Here is a 22,350-nt window from a genome sequence, read left to right as displayed (position 1 = left end):
AAAAAGTGAGGTACCTGATGCATTACCTTCACCTAAAAAACACAGACACTTGCCTCAGAATATTTTTTTCTGTTAACCTTCACATATTAAGTTGAAATTAAGGTTAAAATTAGGACCAAATGATACAAAAGATATTGTCTTTATGTGATATATCAACATGGAAAATAATCAAAAGCTCATTGTAAAAGACTATTGTGAAAAAGCACAAATGTATAAGAAGAGGAGCAACAAAAAGAATCAAAGGAAAAATACAATATGTTCCAAAATGTAAGCAGTGCTGATAACCCAGGGTAGGATAAATATTGGTTCACTTTGCATAGCTACCTTTAAATTTAACATTGATTATGAATAAGAGAAACATATTTAAACAAGCAATCTGTGAAAAAAAATAGTTGTAGGTAGAACAAATTATTATATCTATAGATTCTTAACCACTTTCTGTAACTTCAGTAGATTTTGGTAGAATTAGAGTTTGGTAATACACAGCACATCATCAATGAAAATCAAATATCATTAATGAATTGCTTGAAACTGCCAAAAAAGGATCATAGAATAATTCCCTTACTACATTTGATGCGTGAAATCACTCACTAAGTCAGATTAAGAAGATCAATGGCTGAAAAGGTTGACAAGCCAGTATTGGATTGTATTTGACTGCAATCTGGTCTAAAACTGGGGTGACCACCTTATTGGCAACATAAAGAAAATAAACAAACACAAATAAAAGGTCTGGTATAAATTTTTTGAATATAAACAAAAGTACTTAAATTCAAACATACTTTTTTAGTATACATTTAAGTTAAATAAATATCTGCAAGCTCATTTCTTCGTCATTTAAAACAAAAAAGATCTTTTTAACATACATATAAAAATATCACATAATATTGATTCTTACAGGAAGTTAAAAAAAAATAACAAAAAATAGGGAAATGCTGTCTTTGAAATAATTATACAACTACAGATAAAGTCTTTTTCCACAAATCTTTAAAAATCCATGTGTAATTCATTATTATCAATTCACATTTCCTTCTATATTTGGCCTAATTTTCTGACAAAATGACAGAATAAATAATGTCAATCACTCCAATGTTCAGGACCAGATCCTGACTGTACAATCACTACCACCTGATATTAAATATTCTCCATTCTGGTCAAAGGCCAGACATTGTACTGCATCTTCATGTCCCACTAGTGATGAAACCTGGAAAAATAAAATAAAGTTACCTCAAATTTCTCATCTTCATTAGACTACAGATTTTTTGTACATTTGTATATAACATAACTTTTCATCTCATACAAATGTGTCCAGTACAATCATATGAATGTGTAAATTTCCAATGAGATGGATTTACTTACTTAGCAACTGATTTAATATGTGCCATAAATGACTTATGGATTATTCAAGTTAACTTTATTGGAACAGATACAATGGCATTTTTTAAAGTTTTTTTTTTTTTTACCCAATCAATTGCTGCAAATAATTTTTTAACCACTTGACCTTCAAATTAAAGATTTATCGGATCCATTTGTCATTTGAAAAATAGAATATATTTAAACTAAATCAAGGTTTACTTGTATTGCATCAAAACTGGGTTAAATATTGGTAAGTTTGGTTGAGAACATGTTTTCTCATCACTAAAGAACATATGAAAAACACTAGCATTGTCTACTAAAACGATTTTATTAACTAAGTACATACCTTTCCAGAGGCAACCTCATACATTTTAACAGTACTATCATTGCTGGCTACTGCTACCACTGTACCTATTGTATTGAAAGATTAAAAAAATTAATAAGTTAGTAGGAATAATATTTGACAGATAACTTCTTATTCTTTATGGAATTGACTATTATGTAAATATTGATTTATCAGTTTAAACAAAATGTACTCAATATAGTCAAATTCTCAATTGAATAATTCAAGTCATATAAGATTGCATATTATCTCAAATCAATCATTCAACTTTGAATTTAAGTGATACATTAATGAAAAAAAGAAACTGACAGGATAGGAGTACAAATACATAGATCATAACTAAACATCATACTATATTGAAGTATATAAACTCATAGATTCTATTAAAGATACATAGGGATAAAAATATGAAATTTTTTATAAGAGCAGCATTTGCTTCGTAATTCAGCCCATAGCTATAAACTTATCTATCTAGAATATCAACTTATTTTATTATTTTCGTTATGTTTGTGATCTGTTATTTCCTGCATGAACAGATATTTCCCGTAGAAATCTTCTGCACTTCATTAAGTTTCTCGTGTACAAATATCCTTTGTTTTGAAATACAATTAACATTTTGACTAGTATTATATAAAAAACATTTCTCCAATAATAACTTATATATCTCCTATGTTTTCAAAACCTAGACATATTTGATTCAGTACTGTAAATTTAGAAATCATTGCATGCTTTTAGACTAAATTATGATTTTAATTTTGTTATATTTATTTTTAAATCCTGTATAATTCATATAAAAACATTCAAAATGAAAGTTTAAATTATTGCGATTACCGTATAGCGGGTTATTTTCGCGGGGTGTAAATTTTCGCTTATTTTCGCGGATAGAACAAAATCGCCAAAATAAATTCCGCCAATTTAAAAGTGTACATGCAAAGGTAATGTTAAAAATGTTGAGTCCGCCAAAATAATAACCGCCAATTTTTTTCGTATTTCTTATTCAATGAAAAACACGAAATTTTACATCCGCGAAAATAACCCGCTATACGGTATAACCCTGACAGTTTTTTGGCAAATTGCCAATAATAAAAACATCTCAATAATTTCTAAATTTACAGTTTTACAAAATTTTCATGTTTCAAAGTGATGAGTAAAAGTTTTTTGAAAGAAAATTTAACACAAACCTGTAGGATCAAATGCTAATCTGTTACTTGGATGTGGTCCAACATCCAGACTTATCATTGGAGCATTTGCTCTAACATCCCATAATTTTACTACACCATAAGAATCACATGACCCAACAGTATCACCCTGCAAACAAACAAAAAACTTATTACAGTGGTACAGTGGACTAGTGTTTTTAGAAACTGGACACGTTTTAATAAAAATGAATGATGATAGTGTAAATAAAAAAGTGTTTATATGGGGTAACACATGTAAAAAAGTAAAAGAACTTGATATGGAATATTTGTGCAATGGTGCTAATTTGAACAAGGATTTAGTTAAGAATATAAAAAATGTATGTTTTGAAAATTTTTAGGAAGAATGGTATGACAAGATTATGTCAGATGATAAAAATAAATTACGTACATATAGAATGTTTAAAAATGTATATGGCGTAGAAAATTATTTAATTTTTAACATACCAAGTAGATACAGAAGTGCTTTAGCAAAATTTAGATGCAGTGTAGCACCCATCAGAATTGAAACTGGTCGTTATGAGAATATTGATATTGATGATAGATTATGTTTTAACTGTACTGATGACGTTGAAGATGAAAAACATGTTTTGTTAAACTGTCCTGTATATTCAGATATTCTTAATGTTATTTTTAACCATGCTAGTATTGTTGATGAGAATTTTTTACATATGTCTGATAATGAGAAATTTATATTTCTTTTTACAAATGAAAATATGGTATTTTATACTACCAAAATCTGCTATGAAATTTTAATAAAGCGAAAATGTATTTTATATTCGTGATAGTTGACTTAAGTTGTATTTGTATTATAATTTTTTTTAAAATATTTTATAGTCTCTCATAACTCTTTATAGAGTGGCTCTTGTTGTTAATTTGTGTTTTAAAAAGCTGTATATTTTTTATGTAACAAGTGGTGAGACTTCAATAAAGTATTTGTCTTGTCTTGGTAACTCATGTAAAAATCTAATTTTACAAATTTTTCTCAGCAATAAAATGATTGAACAATTATGGATAATTCAAATTAGACAAAACCTGCAGACTTGTAATTAACCAAACTACCAGTAATCAATGTTTATTTTTGAAGACTTATTAACTATCTTTAAATTGAGAAAAAAAAACCTGAACAATTGCAGAGAAGAAAGCCAGCTAAGGTTGGATCTTCCAGTGGTATGTTTTTACTATGTGACTTCTATAAACATGGCACTCGTTGTTATTTAGAAACTACTTACCCTCAAATTAAATGTAGAAAAGTTCACAGAGTGCATATGTCCATAGAATGTCTGGGCACATAATCCCTGTAAAAAATAAAAAATGTGATAAAATTCTGGCATTAAGTAAATCAACATTTTTTCAAAGATTTTTTAAAATATACAGAATTCAGGCAAATTGAGATAAATTCTAAAGGTTTTTAATAACATACAGAATTCAGCCAAATGAAAGATTTTCTGAGTTTTACTGTATGTCTTGCTTTGTGTTTGTTTCACATTGGCTAAAGCTTAAGAGGAGGGTTGGATCTCACAAAACATGTATAACCCCGACCTATTTTTGTGCGTGTTCTAAGTCAAGAACCTCAAGCCTTTGTTAAATATGGTTATTCAGGGGCCAGTTGTAGCCAACCTCTTTTAGCGACTTCAGTAGATGTACCAACATTTTTTAAGTTCAGGGCTAGAATAGCCAGTACATCTTAGGACCAGTTGCAGCCTGACACCCTCCTTATATACACAGTATAAATTAGCTGAGTTATCAAATTACCCAATAACAAGGTTAACTCCTTACCAAAAGAAGTCGAAACCTGAATAGAAATGATCTGATAAAGACTTAATTGTTTAAAATTTTCAGCTTAAAATATAGCCTACAATAATAACTCACAGTTCTAGCATCCCATAAAGATATAGTTTTATCAGCTGAGCAGGTTAATAGTGTGTTGGAGTAAGGCAGGAATTCTATACTGTTAACTGAGTCTGTGTGTCCTCTAAGTGTGTAACGACAACGTAAACTGTTTAGATCCCACACTTTGGCAGTCATATCCATTGAACAGGAAGCTAAGAAGTCACCACATGTATGCCATGTAGAGCCCCAAACTAATAAAAAGAATAAATTTAATACATTTTTTAAAGTTTCAATGGGATATTTACACAGAAGCTTTCTAAAAACTACTGCAATGCACATGGACTACTTTGGTCAACTTTATCAAATACAACAAAATGAACACAAGGTAGTATTGGTTTTTAACCTTAATTTAATGTTAATATAATTAAGTAATTCAGCTAGACCTTGCCTATTTTATGAATTCGTAGATATGATATTTAAACATTTGGTCAATATTATAATTGAAGATGGCATTAGACATTTAAAAGATTTACTTCAATTACAGGAATAGATAGAAATTGAAATGATATTAAAATAGAGATATGCATTAAAACTGTCTCCCCATATATTTTGTACCTGCATGTGTATGATCAGTAAATGTATGTACACATTCTGCTTTAGAGAAATCCCACACTTTGACTGTTGTGTCACCACTTGATGTAGCCAGCTTAGACCCACTGAAATATAAAAGAAAAATAGTAAATGGTTGTATCATATCTTAATTGTAATATGCCATATAAATTGTTAACAAACATTTGTTTAGATGTTAAACTGCATATATTAAAGTGTTTCATGCAAAATCACATGACAGCATACAATGTCTTTGTTTCTCATTACCAAGTGAAGTTTAGATAGTTAATTTAAGTATACATTGTAGCATACAATCTTCTTTATCTTTCCCCTCATAGGTAATTTCATACTGCTAAAATGTGACAAATTTATCAGTTGTTTGAACCAAAAAGTTCAGTTCCTTCCATTTTCTACATTTTCTACAATACAATTTGTAACAACTGGTTTTTTTTTTTTCATGTCAACTTACATGTTGACAAATAATTTACTTACGAAGGATGGAAATCACAGCCAGAAACCCAATCTGTATGTCCCTCTCCGGTCATTATTATTTCTCCACTTGGTACTGACCACATCTTCCAGTGATGGTCATCGCTTGTAGTGGCCAAAATTGGTTTACGTGGATGTAGTTTTACACTAAAAAAAACAAATTCTAAGATTTGTCAGGTTGTCTAATTGTATTAATATAAATATCTAAAATCAAACATTCTGGGTGTTGGAATAGAAAAACTAAATGCAATTACACATGTACATCATTATTTTTTAGGAAAATATTTTAGAGTCATAAGAAACGAGTGACCAGTGAAAAATAATGTTCTTCCAATTCTTAAACCAATGCATACAAACATCATAAACTTAGTCTTCTGTGCTCGAATTTATCATTTTTTTCGTGTAAATTTCGTATAATCGTCAATTTTTTTTTCAATCGGTCAGTGTTGTTGTGAAAATATGGCAGGTAATTAAAGTTCGTGTTTTGAAGCCGAAGTTTAACGATTGTCACCTGTTTGTCTACAATTGACGAAAAATAAACAAAAAAGCATGGAATTTGAGCACGTGCTTAACATGTCAATTCAGATAATAGTTTATTTTAAGGACATCCATGCGTATTGTGGTCAGCGGATTTTTACGAGATGGGTCACACTGAGGTCACCTTGAATACGGAAAATATTTATCGGGGGAATTGCTTGCTGGAAGGAAGCAATTCAAATAGAGTAAACTTCTTTTAAATATGAATAAATTAAAGAACTTTCTTCAGAAAAAAGTATATGTACATAAGTTTTACAATGAAAACTATCCATTGAGTTATAAAAAACATATGCATTATTTTTTTTTGATTTGAGGTTTCTTATGACTTTAATCAATGACCCACTGTTTCTTATTAAAATCACAACATAAGACAGCTGTAACATAAATCAGATACAAAAATATCAACAATCTAACTGGAGAGCAAGTTCTGTCAAATTTTGTTAATAACATACAGAATTCAGGGAAATTGGAGATAACTGTTGACAATTTTAAATAACATACAGAGTTCAGACAAATGGAAGATAACTGTCAAAGGTTTTTATTAACATACAGAATTAAGGCAAATGGGAGATAACTGTTAAAGGTTTTAATTAACATACAGAATTCAGGCAAATGGGAGATAACTGTTGACAATTTTTAATAACATACAGAGTTCAGACAAATGGAAGATAATTGTCAAAGGTTTTTATTAACATACAGAGTTCAGACAAATGGAAGATAATTGTCAAAGGTTTTTATTAACATACAAAATTCAGGCAAATGGGAGATAACTGTCAAAGGTTTTAATTACCATACAAAATTCAGGCAAATGGGAGATAACTGTTAAAGGTTTTGAGATAACATAAAGAATTCTTTCAAATGGTTGATAAATGTCAAAAGATATTAATAACATACCAGACATGCGCTAAGTGTAATTGCATGTGTTAAATAGCAGTAATTAACCATGTTAAACATACAGAATTCAGGCAAATGGGAGATGACTGTTGACAATTTTTAATTTCATACAGAATTATGGCAAAAACCATACTTTTTATCAAAGCGAGAAAAAAACATACCAGCTAACTGGATGGGAATGAGCTTGAAATGTATTTGAAAGTCTAAATCCTCCTGTCCTTGACAGATGACTGCTTGTACGTTTCACATTTGCCAGCTGTGGATTAATTCCTGTATCCACTGGAAACTCAGTATCCTAAATGTCAAAATCATAAATTATAAAAAGATAATTTAATTAATTATAGATAAAAATGAAAAACAAAAAATCCAACAACCTTTAAGGAAAAGGCTATTCATACAAAAGATAACATTTTTTTCACTATTTCTCATATCTGTTGCCAAAATCAGATAATTGAAACTGTATCTGCAGACATATATTGTTTTTGTTGCTACTTATTTTTATTTTTTTCCTAGTGCTGAAACAAATACTTTTCTTATTTCTATATTAATAAAGGTTCTAATTCTTTTGAGAAACAAGTAATTTTTTGAATATTTTCTGAAATTTTTCAAGAAAGTATAAAAAACAATAAATAATTTATTAAAAAGTTATTAAAAATGCTATTTAATAGATATTACTTACATTTGGATATCTTTTAAAATCACCTGGCTCATTTCCTACATCACACATTTCTCTTTCCATTGCTAAAGTTCTTTGTGTTGGTCCTCTACCTTCACTGTCTGTCTGGTATACACCCCTTCTAGTACTGGTGGTTGGACCTTAAAGAGAAATTATATTTCAGTACACCTATGAGTTGAACTATCAACAATTGCACACATTGAGATGTAAGTATTAGCACCATGAGAAAGTGTCCTGTCAATGAATGTACAGTTATTATAAAAATAAAGAGATGTGGTATGATTGCCTATGAGACAACTATCCATCAATTTTATTGTTCAGTTTATTGCATATATGTTTTTTAATATTGTTGGATTGCTGTGTAAATGAAATTGACTTTTATGTGTATGCAACATAAACTGAGCTTAAAACTCTATTGTTTTTAATTACATGTACAATTTATTAATTAAAATATAATATTTTTTATTTTTTCTTATACCACACAATCACTTGTTGCATATCTTCAATTAATTTTTGATAAATATTCTTTGATTAATATTTCGTTGTATTGAATATAAAAAGAATATAAAAATATTGCACTGTCAATGAGTGTTAAGGATGTCTGCTTGTCATGTTTTGGAATTTTTGTCAGATTTTCGGAATCCTCTGGTTTTATCCATTTAAATGCCTTAAAAATTTTTGCCCATGAACCCCCATTTTTCTTTTTATAAATCTTTTACATGTATAATTAAAAGCCATTTGTAAAAGTCTTATAAAATCTTATTTATTTTTTCATAGTATTTGAGGACTTTCACTGGTCAATGATAAAGCTATGAAAAGTCAAGAGAGAACATTTTCCCGCCAAATTTCTAATGGCTAATATCTCGCAAACAAACACATTGACCCCTATATTTTTTTTGCTTTTTTTATTCCTCAATTAATCCACTATCAATATATACTAGTTTTATAAAAAGTTATTTATTTTGAAACTGAGCAGCGAACATCCTTAAAACACATTCCTTTTTATTATGGCTTGATAAAACTGTAGTAAAAGAAAAAAAAATATTCTTAACCATAATCTTGTTATAAAAGAACATGAAAAAAAAAATTAGTTTTAATTAAGGGTTTACCTTGAGACAATTTGGCAGACCCGCCTTTGAAGGACTCCATACTTTTCAATGTGTTTTGTAATCCAGAAACTTGACCAACAGCTCGGTCTTTTTCCAATTTGGACAGCATTTTCTCCTTCATGGCAACTTCATATTTCTTCTTCAACTGTTGTAATGTAGGCTCATACTGCTGATAATGTCTCTTTAATCTAAAAATCAATGATTCATTTATAATTCTTTTGCAATATGATTTCATATTGAGGTCTGGAACTTCATCTTTTATCTATTTCTGAAGGACAAAGTTTCAATCTTTTTAAATTAATCAATTTGACAAAACTTTGAACAAAGAATGACAAGCCTGTAAAAATATTAAGTCTGACAATCGAGTCTGACTAAATTTTGCCTAAATTTCAACAGAACAGATTAGTAACAAATTTGTTTTGGACTTGTTCATATTAAAATTTATTCACAGATTTTTTTATGAAACGAATGTTGTAACCATTTGGAAAACATAGCATTACAAAGTGCACTTTTTGGTCTGAGAGAAAAAATAAACAAATATTATACCTTTTGATATCATTTATTAGCTTATTCTTCTCCTGCACAACTCTTTTGTGATGCATTCTATGGTAGTCTCTCTCTTTTCTGATTTTAACATATGTTTCTTTTGCATTCCTGTAAATACGAAAGAAAATTGTACAACAAACATCACCTCAATTCAACAACTTATAACTAAATTACACTTACACAAATCAAAGGCTAGGAAAAGTTTACTGAAATTCCATGGCTATTCTTTTAAAATAACTCAAAACATACATTTTAATGTCCTGCTTGTACTTTATTTCAATGATCAGTGAACTATGAAATCTGGGTCAAATTAAATTACTTAGAATCGTGGTAGACATAAGTCAGTCTACTTCATGATAATAATGAACTAGGTTTCGAGTTGATGTATCTCAAAACTTCCTTCAACCAAAATTAAAACATGGCAAGGCTGAATGGGGAATGAATTAATCAACAGGCAGACCAAAGGATCCACAGACTGCAAAACACAATACCCCTTTTTTTAGTATGTAGGGCTAAGGACATAAAATTAATGTCATTTCTTCTGTTTTAAAAAAAACATTTAAAACTTCAGGTTCTTTCTGAATTCCAAAAGGCTTCTGTTGTCATGAACTGTCAAGCAACTAGACTATGGTTTCCTTAAATTTGACTTCTATAAAATAGATTATTTACTCATTATTATAAAATATTGAAATCTTACATAGCTGCATCTCTGTACTTTTCTACTTCTCTCTTGAGGAATTTAACTTCGTTATCTAATTCCTGATTTCTGCCATACATATCAGGGACAACACCAATGTCTTCAGCATGAAGTGAGCCTCTCTGTTGCAGCTCATACCTACATTAAATTTGTTAAACACAATGAATAAAATTAATAACTTAAAGATTTATGTTGAGATACAAATGTATCTTCACATTGGCCTTTAATGCCAGAATGAGGAAGAACAGCTGACAATTTTCATACTAAGACCTTTAGCTGGTATTTCTATTCTTACCTAATTTGCAACAATTGTGTGAAATATAACTTTGAATTTAGCAAGTAGTACAGGATAAAAGAAGAATATCAATTCAATATAGGTAAAATGTATTATGAATTCATAGTTTGCGAATTTGACCCCAACAGCAGGGCAAACTCTGATGTCACTAGTACATGTAAGTGTGACCAAGCAATCAATAGAATTTCTAATTTAATATAAGATAAGGGACACTGAGACAATCTGATAAGGTGAACATTGCTATTAGTCAACATATATTTTAGACAATGATCAATATAATCAGCTTATTAGTAATAAGAGATAAAAACTCACCATTCTGTCTGAAATGTGTCCAGAGTTCTATTCATTCCCATCCTTACCAAGAAATTTCTCACATAATCATCTACCACCTCAGCTCGTCTTGTGACTGAGGGTTTTGGTAGTTCTCCTTTCTTTACCTTAACAATATAGATATAATTATCTTCTTTAATTTATACACATGTATTTTAGAGGTCTTATTATCACTTTGTCTTGGTTTTTGGTCATTTAAAAAACAAACAACTATGTAATGATGAGTACATCTCACAAAAGTTCCAAATCAGACCCAATTTAAAGACAATTGCATGTTGAAATAAATAGAAAGACACAAAAAAAATGTTTGTATTGACCATTGTTTGCCTATCTGTCAGCATCTTACAGCAGTCAAAATTTGCTTTCCTTAATTTTGTGGTTACTTATGATTAATACGATTAGATCTAGACGACTCAGCATTTTGTCAAATTTTTATAAAGGTGATACTACAGTGAATAAAGTTTAAATATCATTGCAATAAAGGATTTAAATGATAAAAGTCCAAAAAGTTGAAACTTTTATATGGGACTGGGAGAATAGGTTAAAAAAGATTTTTACTTTATTTGCATTTTCTAAGTATTTTCTAAATTACTACATGTATAAATCAAATTACAGTTGCATCTTTTTCTTCCTCTGCTTCCCTGATAGTTCTCACTGCAAGATCTAAGTCTTCATCCAAATCTATATAAAATGGGGAAAAAGACAAATAATTGAAAAAAGAGACGAAGAACAGACAAACATGTTGAACTCAATTATTTAGGTGCATAATCACGGTAATAAGAACATGATTTTACTGCATACCTAGATTTTTCTTCTTTTATCTAAATGAAAGCATTATGAGTTTCAAATATTTGTACAACTGCATAACTCAAATTTTATACAAGACATGCACAGTATATTGAATTTGCAATTGTGAGTGTGGTACTGTGACCTCTTAACATTTAAATAAAATATGGTCAGATATAAGTTTTCTGCTCATATTTCCTTTTCTGAGTAACTGTAATAATAGTTTAGTTTAAACATATTTATTTATAGTGGATGTGGAAACAAGTTTTGAATCTTATATTAATCCCTTTCCACTTTGTGGGTGCAAGTGCTGCCTTGTAGCAGCATTAGTCTGCTCTTTTTCGAAATCTACAAGGGTGTCTTTAACGTGCAAGAGATGTGGCATTCTCCTAACATGGGTCAGCCATTTATCAAACCCTTCCGACGGACTATCATAGTTTGACATACTCATGAACAATAGAAACATCAACAAAGTAGTCTTACCGGCAGTAATAAAATCTTCATCCACAGGTACTTCTTCATACTCATGGACAATAGAAACATCAACAAATTACTTACCGGCAGTAATAAAATCTTCATCCACAGGTACTTCTTCATACTCATACTCATCATCTGAGTCTACTGTCAACTGTTCCTCTGATGATGGAGTTAAGGCAGATAAATAGGCATGAACATAATCAAATTTGCGTTATAAGTACAATGTTTATTAAGCAGCAATTCACAAAATGAAGCTTCATATTTGTATCTTGGAGTTCAAGTAAAACAAAAATGTAAATCAAACAGGTACTGACTTAATTATGTGACTTAAATTACATTAATGTATGTCATCAGCTCGGCCATGATTATATGCACTTAATTATAATTTTTTAGCTTTAATACCTACATGTAGAAAAACTAGTTACAAATGTATACATCTATAAGAACATTTCGAATCAAAGAAATGTGTGCAGTGCTACTTTGAAAAATAAAAAAAATCATTCAAATCAAAGTTAAGATTCTATCTCTGCATAGTACACATAAATAATAATAGACAATTGATTTCAAAATTCCAATTAAAAGAATATTGTAAGGGTTTATTTTTTCTAAACACTGTCAAAATTGCCTCAGCTGTCACTTATCATAATCAAGAATCAAGGTATAACAAAAATTAATCTTGCTCAAAACTGTGAGGATGGACTCTAGTAACTCTAACACACATTTAAAAACCCTCAATTAGAATGGATTTTTTCTGCTTTTTGGGGAATCTGGGTCCGATTGCCCTGATTCATGTTTGCCCTGGGTCCACCTGACCTGTTTTTGTTAATTTTTTAATATTTGTCCATTTGCAGAATGTTTATTATTTGTACAGAGTATGTTTATTTTGTTGAAAAATTAGCTGATTATATGTGTAATGGTGGTCACTTTCGCTAGATGTCTTCTAAATTCCCATGACATATGTATTGATTCGTATTGCTGCAACCAAATAGATTTGCATAGAATAAAACTGAAATACAATTTTATATTAATGTATATTGATATTTGTTACAAACTTTTAATAATTCTAGTCAATTTATGCAGGATCAAAATAAATGAACTTATAAATCCTTTTAATGTTTTACAATTCGTACATCATTGTTTTAACTCATTCTAAGCTGACATGTTAATCAAAACAAAATGTTGTTATTATTATCAATCCACCAAAGACAATTATTAATTAATACAACAATCAGCATGATCAGTGAGAATTATCATTAATAGATATGAACAATTAACGTGTTTTCATGATTTTCAAGAATTTGCATCATATAAATATTTGAATAAGTTTATTAAATTTAAATATTAATATTCTCTAATAAAAGTAGGAAGAACGATCCCAGGACAAACAGACTCTCTGGGCAAACGGACCCAGGGCAAACAGACCTGATACCGCTTTTAGGTGGGGAAGTTGTCTCTTCCAGTTTGACACATTCCCTGACTTAAACATCTCCAACAAGTCTATAAAAGAAAAAGCATATGTGTCCCTCGTCAGACCAACATTGTAATATGCTAGTTCAGTATGGGACCTGTACCAACAAAATGATATTTATAGATTGGAAATGGTCCAAAGGAGGGCAGCAAGGTATGTTACTAATAGATACCACAACACTTCATCTGTTAGTGACATGCTTGAACATCTAGAATGGACTACACTACAAGAACGAAGAAAACAGAGCAGACTTATAATGATGTATAAGCTTAATAACAACTATGTAAAGATTGATACATCAAATAAACTGATACCAACTGAATTTCCTTCCAGGAATAACTACGAAAAAGCATTCAGAATTCCATCATGCAAAACTACAGTTCGGAAGGAGTCTTTCTATCCTAGATCAATAAGAGAGTGGAACACCTTGCCCAACTGTAAGGTCTCTGCCCGGAGTCCTGAATCTTTCAAGGCTCAACTCTGTCAGTAATTACATTGACATGTTTTTATTTGCACTTGTATATAAAATTCACCTAGTTTGTTTTTTTCTGTTAAATTTAAATTTTTTATACATGCGCGCACTCCATAAATGTGGCAGAATAGTCAACCAGTTGACGGTGGCCGCTTACTGATCTTACTGGAAGAAAAAGAACACAACACTCAACAGTGAAAACATGTGTGCTAAATTGCTTAACTATTATAAAAACACAGTTTTTTGGGGTCAGTCATCGTAAATAAATCTATTTTCAAATCATTAAATGCAGAAAGGATACTTTGGAGGTAAAACTTTTCTGTTTCTTGACCATTCGACACACCCGCCATTTTTGTTTTATTTGGCTTAGCAACGATTACACATTTCTACCCTTTAAAATAAAAGAGTTTAATTGTAAGACCACCCGTAGCTCGGCCCATTACTAACTCGCCCTATAACAAAATCGACCCATAACTAACTCGGACTATTCGACGAATATAAGTATGATAAACGATGTTATTTACTTGATCTCAAATAATAGCTAGTATTTATTTTTATTCGTTATCAGTGCAGTATAAGAATAATTAATTATTTATTATGGTATATAAAAAGTAAAAACACAAAAATACTGAGCTCAACTCCGAGGAAAATTCTAAAAGGAAAGTCCAAAAACAAAAGGCAAATATAAAAAATTCAAACACATCAAACGAATGGATAACAACTGCCACATTCCTGACTTGGTAAAGGCATTTTCTAATGTAGAAAATGGTGGATTGAATCTGGTTTTATAGCTAGCTAAACCTCTCACTTGTATGACAGTCGCATCAAATTCCATTACATTGTCAACGATGCATGAACAAAACAGACATACTCAAATAGTAAAAATGTCAAAAATAAAGAGCAATCTCTTAAAATGTTTATAAATTACAATAATAAGAGTTTAAAAGAATTAAAAGTAAGACTAATTCCCCAAATATCAGTATGAAAGAGGGCCCCCCCCCCCCCCCCCCCCCCCCCCCCCCCATGAAAGGACCTTTCCTTTTTTTCAAATAATTGATCATATGCAGGAATTATAAAGTTAGATTGAACTAGACCTATATAATTATACTCAGACACCTTTTTGATCATGATTGAATTTTTTTATTCTCATTAACTAATGATTGGTTGTTGGTTGCCAAATACGTCGCATCAGCACATTACAAGGCTATATATCTGTAACCAATGCTTGATGTGTTTCTGCACATATATATATATACTAGTTACAAATCAGGCACTCCTCCTTTAACATTTTTTTTCAATGCTATCTATGTCTTGCTGTAAGTAAGAGTCTCCCGAAAAGAGTAAGCATCCTTTAGTGATGGTCTTACTAGGGATTTGTTATTGCCTGCTCTTTAATGGATGTTTATCTCAAATTCATATGTTTACATTCTACGATGAATTGGTACTTACACATAATGTCTTTAAAAAAAAAATCTGTTAATTGCCAAACTATAATGCATCCCTTATTACTAATATATATCATGACACATTGCAAATATCACCAACATTTTCAAATTTCAAATCTGTATCTTCCAGGAAGTTACCAATAGGCAAGCTCAGTCGTTTTATGTAGTTTCTTGCAATGCTCTTGCAAACATATAAAATTGTCAACGATTCCTGCAATCTAGCAGCGAACATCCCTTATATTCTTGTTTTTCCTGCAATCTTACTGCAAACATATTTGTTTCTGCAAACTTGCCGCAATTAGCTGCAATGTTTGCAGGAGGTTTGCAGCTAGCTGAAAACATATGCAAACATTATTATTAGGGTTCCTGCAAGCTTTTTGTTTGCAGCAGACCTGCAGCAAGTTTGCAGCAGATGTGCTGCAAACATTTCAGTTCTGAAAGGGTACATTTCCTGTCATCCTCTGGGTTTTTTTGGGTTTTTTTTTGTATTTTATAACTATACATATATAAGGCTTATTATGTGGTCATTGAATAAAAATTCTAAAGTGTGCATAGCTTGTTGTTCGGTGTGAACCAAGGCTCAGTGTTGAAGGCCGTACATTGACCTATAATGGTTTACCTTTACAAATTGTTATTTGGATGGAGAGTTGTCTCATTGGCACTCACACATCTTCCTATATCTATCAATGTTTTTTTTATAACAAAATCCATACGAGAAAACTGCTTTTCAGAATAAAATATTATAGTTATCAAATTTATATAAGGTGTCACTGGCTTCATTTTCTTGAAAAAGAAAAAACTCAACAAAAAACAAACCAGATGCTCCGCAGGGCGTAGCTTTATACGACCGCAGAGGTTGAACCCTGAACGGTTGGGGCAAGTATGGACACAACATTCAAGCTGGATTCAGCTCTAAATTTGGATTGTGATTAAATAGCTGACACAGCATAGGTTTCTGACACAGAATGAATGTGTTCTAATGAACTTAAAATTTTTGTTTTCTCTTAGAGCAATTCACTAGGCTGTTGAATATTTATCCTCTCAAAAAAATGTTTGAAGAAATTTTCTTTTTATTTATGAAATTTCAAATGAGAAAACTGAATCCAATTTTTTTAATCACATCCCCCTTTCCCAATTATTCCAAAACTAATCTCAATTAAAATTTCTAATGGAGTTTGCAACAATAACTACTCATTTAAATACATCATAAAATATTAAGATGTAAAAAAAAACTGCTTGTTATCACTGAATGGTAAAGATTATTTTAATTTATCAGTTGGTATTAAAAAGTGAATATACATTGTATATTGTACAAAGATTTATGTTGATTCTTGACAAAGAAAGATAACTCCAATTAAAAAAAATTCTTGCAATTGCACAATATTGTGCAATTAGATATTTCTTGCTTACTATTTTGGACAAAGAAAGATAACTCTAATTTTAAAAAAGCTATTTCACAATATTGTGCAATTAGATATTTCTTGCCATTGCGCAATACTGTGCAATTGAAAAGACTTGCTATTGCACAATACTCAATATAATAATTTTAGATCCTGATTTGGACCAACTTGAAAACTGGGCCCATAATAAAAAATCTAAGTACATGTTTGGATTCAGCATATCAAAGAACCCCAAGATTTCAATTTTTGTTAAAAACAAACTAATTTTAATTTTGGACCCTTTGGACTTTAATGTAGACCAATTTGAAAACAAGACCAAAAATATAGAATCTACATACACAGTTAGATTTGGCATAACAAAGAACCCCATTTATTAAATTTTTGATGAAATCAAACAAAGTTTAATTTTGGACCCCGATTTGGACCAACTTGAAAACTGGGCCAATAATCAAGAATCTAAGTACAGTTTTAGATTCAGCATTTCAAAGAACCCAACCGATTCATTTTTTGTCAAAATCAAGCTAAGTTTAATTTTGGACCCTTTGGACCTTAATGTAGACCAATTTGAAAACGGGACCAAAAGTTAAGAATCTACATACACAGTTAGATTCGGCATATCAAAGAACCCCAATTATTCAATTTTGATGAAATCAAACAAAGTTTAATTTTGGACCCTTTGGGCCCCTTATTCCTAAACTGTTGGGACCAAAACTCCCAAAATCAATACCAACCTTCCTTTTATGGTCATAAACCTTGTGTTTAAATTTCATAGATTTATATTTACTTATACTAACGTTATGGTGTGAAAACCAAGAAAAATGCTTATTTGGGTCCCTTTTTTGGCCCCTAATTCCTAAACTGTTGGGACCTAAACTCCCAAAATCAATCCCAACCTTTCTTTTGTGGTCATAAACCTTGTGTCAAAATTTCATAGATTTCTATTAACTTAAACTAAAATTATGGTGGGAAAACCAAGAAAATGCTTATTTGGGCCCTTTTTGGCCCCTTATTCCTAAAATGTTGTGACCAAAACTCCCAAAATCAATACCAACCTTCCTTTTGTGGTCATAAACCTTGTGTTAAAATTTCATAGATTTCTATTCACTTTTCCAAAGTAAGAGTGCGAAAACTAAAAGTATTTGGACGACGACGACGACGACGACGCAGACGACGACGCCAACGTGATAGCAATATACGACGAATTTTTTTTCAAATTTTGCGGTCGTATAAAAATGATCTATTTTAATGCCTTTGATTTTTAAATATTCCTTTAACAACACTGAAACTAATAATGTTTGTACAATTTACAAATCGTAATTTGTACAAAATCAAAACTTGTACACAATATATATAAAAGGTGTTTCTATTAAGATCACATGGACCTAACCCTATCCTCACCAGGTATCCCTAGTCATATGTTTTTCTTTTTTTGTGATATAAAGAATTGTTCGAATTTGAATTTTCGTATATAGGGGGATAATCTGCATTGTACCCCCATGTGTACATGTATACTATATACATCAATTATGAAATTACAAAAAGGAAAACACAAGGCCAAGGATACCTGATGAGGATCAAAATTAAAATATGTGAATATATATGTCTCTGTTAAAGCCTAGCTAGGTATATATAATAAGAACTACTGTATTAGTCTTGAACCAGACTGATTTTGAGATTTCATTTACTGTTATCTGTAATTGTCCCTTTTCATTTCCTTGTTATCTGTTTTAAGACAAATCAATTTACTGGTTTGCTGTTATTGGAATTCCCCTTGCACCCTCTTTAATAAGTGGGGACCCACTGACTGCAAAAAATACACCAAATATCAAATCAATATCTTCAAGAATAACGAAAAAAAAACGTTGAAAACTGATCTGCCAGACTGACGGATAACCAGACGAAACCAACCAGACAGAGAGAACAAACCTAAAATCCCCTTTGACTTCATGTGTAGGGGACTAATAGATTAAAACGTAATAAAATATAATATATTATCAAGCCATTCACAGTCAAAGTTCTCTAACACACCAATACTGTAAACACATCTGTCAAGATATCTTATAGATCAAAGTAAATTTTAATACATTTCCATGTATTTTTATTAATTTCACATGTGTTCTAAGCCAAACTTGATTTAGGACGAGTGATCCAGACGATGAAATCTTCTCAATAGATATATAAGCAGATGTGGTATTGTAAAAGTAAACCATTTTAGGTCAAAGTAAGGTCCTCAACACGGAGCCCTCAGACTGGCTCACACCAAACAGCAAGCAATAAAGGGCCATACAAATGACGAGTGTAAAACCTTTTAAGAACCACATCAACAAACGACAACTATACTGAACGTCAGATTCCTGACATAGATAGGTAGAAACAAATGCAGCATGTTTAAAAGTTTGAATAGGTACTAACCTTCACCCTTTTCTCAAACAATTATGTAACATCACAACATATAAAGACACACGTTGTTTGTGCATGGTTGATATTATTGTTTTTAATCCATTTGCACTAGCATTTCTTTGTTTATTTTCTAGCCGAGTAGTAGATAGACTTACATTCATATTGATTTATGACGTTGGTTTCTGTAGATTGGGGGTATACTAATAGTGCATATGCAGAAATGCTCTTTCTGTTTTTATGACTATAATATAATCTTATGTTAAACGTATTAGGATTAATGTCTTACAACATATTTCATTTAACTAACAATAATCAATGATATACTATAACACCATATAGGCATGTTACTCAACTTATTTCTCAATCTGAAAAAATAAAGTCTTGTGTTGTAGTAAATGTTTGCTTCTAATGTCTTTAAAATAAACTGTTACTGACAAGAAGAAGAGGAAGAACATACCACATACCAGCAATACTACTGATAAAAATGAGAGCAAAAAGAAACACACCACATACCAGCAATACTACTGACAAGAATAAGAGCAAGAAGGAACACACCACACACCACCAATACTACTGACAAGAATAAGAGCAAGAAGGAACATACCACATACCAGCAATACTACTGACAAGAATAAGAGCAAGAAGGAACACACCACATACCACCAGTACTACTGATAATAATAAGAGCAAGAAGGAACATAGCACATACCAGCAATACTACTGATAATAATAAGAGCAAGAAGGAACATAGCACATACTAGCAATACTACTGACAAGAATAAGAGCAAGAAGGAACACACCACATACCAGCAATACTACTGACAAGAATAAGAGCAAGAAGGAACACACCACATACCAGCAATACTTCTGATAATAATAAGAGCAAGAAGGAACATAGCACATACCAGCAATACTACTGACAAGAATAAGAGCAAGAAAGAACACACCACATACCAGCAATACTACTGACAATAATAAGAGCTAGGAGAAACATACCACATACCAGCAATACTACTGACAAGAATAAGAGCAAGTAAAACACACCACATACCAGCAATACTACTGACACGAATAAGAGCAAGAAGGAACACACCACATACCAGCAATACTACTGACAAGAATAAGAGCAAGTAAAACACACCACATACCAGCAATACTACTGACAAGAATAAGAACAAGTAGGAACACATCACATTCCAGCAATACTACTGATAATAATAAGAGCAAGAAGGAACATAGCACATACCAGCAATACTACTGACAAAAATAAGAGCAAGAAGGAACATGACACATACCAGCAATACTACTGACAGGAATAAGAGCAAGAAGGAACACACCACATTACAGCAATACTACTGATAATAATAAGAGCAAGAAGGAACATAGCACATACCAGCAATACTACTGATAATAATCAGAGCAAGAAGGAACATAGCACATACCAGCAATACTACTGACAAGAATAAGAGCAAGAAGGAACACACCACATACCAGCAATACTACTGACAAGAATAAGAGCAAGAAGGAACACACCACATACCAGCAATACTACTGATAATAATAAGAGCAAAAAGGAACATAGCACATACCAGCAATACTACTGACAAGAATAAGAGCAAGAAGGAACACACCACATACCACCAATACTACTGATAAGAATAAGAGCAAGAAGGAACACACCATATACCAGCAATACTACTGACACGAATAAGAGCAAGAAGGAACACACCACATACCAGCAATACTACTGATAAGAATAAGAGCAAGTAAAACACACCACATACCAGCAATACTACTGACACGAATAAGAGCAAGAAGGAACACACCACATACCAGCAATACTACTGATAAGAATAAGAGCAAGTAAAACACACCACATACCAGCAATACTACTGACAAGAATAAGAGCAAGAAGGAACACACCACATACCAGCAATACTACTGATAAGAATAAGAGCAAGTAAAACACACCACATACCAGCAATACTACTGACACGAATAAGAGCAAGAAGGAACACACCACATACCACCAATACTACTGACAAGAATAAGAGCAAGAAGGAACACACCACATACCAACAATACTACTGACAAGAATAAGAGCAAGTAAAACACACCACATACCAGCAATACTACTGATAATAATAAGAGCAAGAAGGAACACACCACATACCAGCAATACTACTGACAAGAATAAGAGCAAGAAGGAACACACCATAATCCATTTGCACTAGCATTTCTTTGTTTATTTTCTAGCCGAGTAGTAGATAGACTTACATTCATATTGATTTATGACGTTGGTTTCTGTAGATTGGGGGTATACTAATAATGCATATGCAGAAAAGGAACATAGCACATACTAGCAATACTACTGACAAGAATAAGAGCAAGAAGGAACACACCACATACCAGCAATACTACTGACTAGAAAAAGAGCAAGAAGGAACACACCACATACCAGCAACACTACTGACAAGAATAAGAGCAAGAAGGAACATAGCACATACCAGCAATACTACTGACAAGAATAAGAAAAAGAAGGATCATACCACATACCAGCAATACTACTAACTATAATAAGATCAAGAAGGAATACATCACATACCAGCAATACTACTGACAAGAATAAGAGCAAGAAGGAACATAGCACATACCAGCAATACTACTGACAAGAATAAGAGCAAGAAAGAACACACCACATACCAGCAATATAAGGATCATACCACATACCAGCAATACTACTGACATGAATAAGAGCCAGAAGAAACATACCACATACCAGCAATACTACTGACTATAATAAGAACAAGAAGGGACACACCACATACCAGCAATACTACTGACAAGAATAAGAGCAAGAAGGAACACACCACATACATGCAATACTTTCACACGAATAAGAGCAAGAAGAAACATACCACATACCAGCAATACTACAGACAAAATAAGAGCAAGAAGGAACACACCACATACCCGCAATACTACTGACAAGAAT

The 22,350-nt window shown here is 31.5% G+C and overlaps 1 protein-coding gene across 1 annotated transcript; it reads right to left on the bottom strand.

Moving 5' to 3' along the window:
- Positions 1-721: 721 nt before the first annotated feature.
- On the bottom strand, positions 722-14,516 carry LOC134706980 (sperm-associated antigen 16 protein-like). Its single transcript, XM_063566393.1, has 16 exons — positions 14,412-14,516; positions 12,252-12,329; positions 11,521-11,588; positions 10,890-11,014; positions 10,283-10,420; positions 9,586-9,693; positions 9,040-9,227; positions 7,934-8,070; positions 7,416-7,549; positions 5,827-5,970; positions 5,341-5,441; positions 4,765-4,976; positions 4,125-4,190; positions 2,878-3,004; positions 1,700-1,764; positions 722-1,201 (listed from the first exon to the last, which is right to left on the bottom strand). Exons 1-16 carry the CDS (start codon positions 14,458-14,460, stop codon positions 1,091-1,093), a joined length of 1,851 nt encoding a protein of 616 aa, XP_063422463.1. The 5' UTR covers positions 14,461-14,516; the 3' UTR covers positions 722-1,090.
- Between the last annotated feature and the right edge of the window lie 7,834 nt (positions 14,517-22,350).

Source organism: Mytilus trossulus, chromosome 2, assembly GCF_036588685.1.
Source record: "Mytilus trossulus isolate FHL-02 chromosome 2, PNRI_Mtr1.1.1.hap1, whole genome shotgun sequence".
Taxonomy (NCBI): domain Eukaryota; kingdom Metazoa; phylum Mollusca; class Bivalvia; order Mytilida; family Mytilidae; genus Mytilus; species Mytilus trossulus.
Note: the sequence above shows the minus strand (reverse complement) of the source record. Positions and strands in the feature narration are given on the sequence as shown.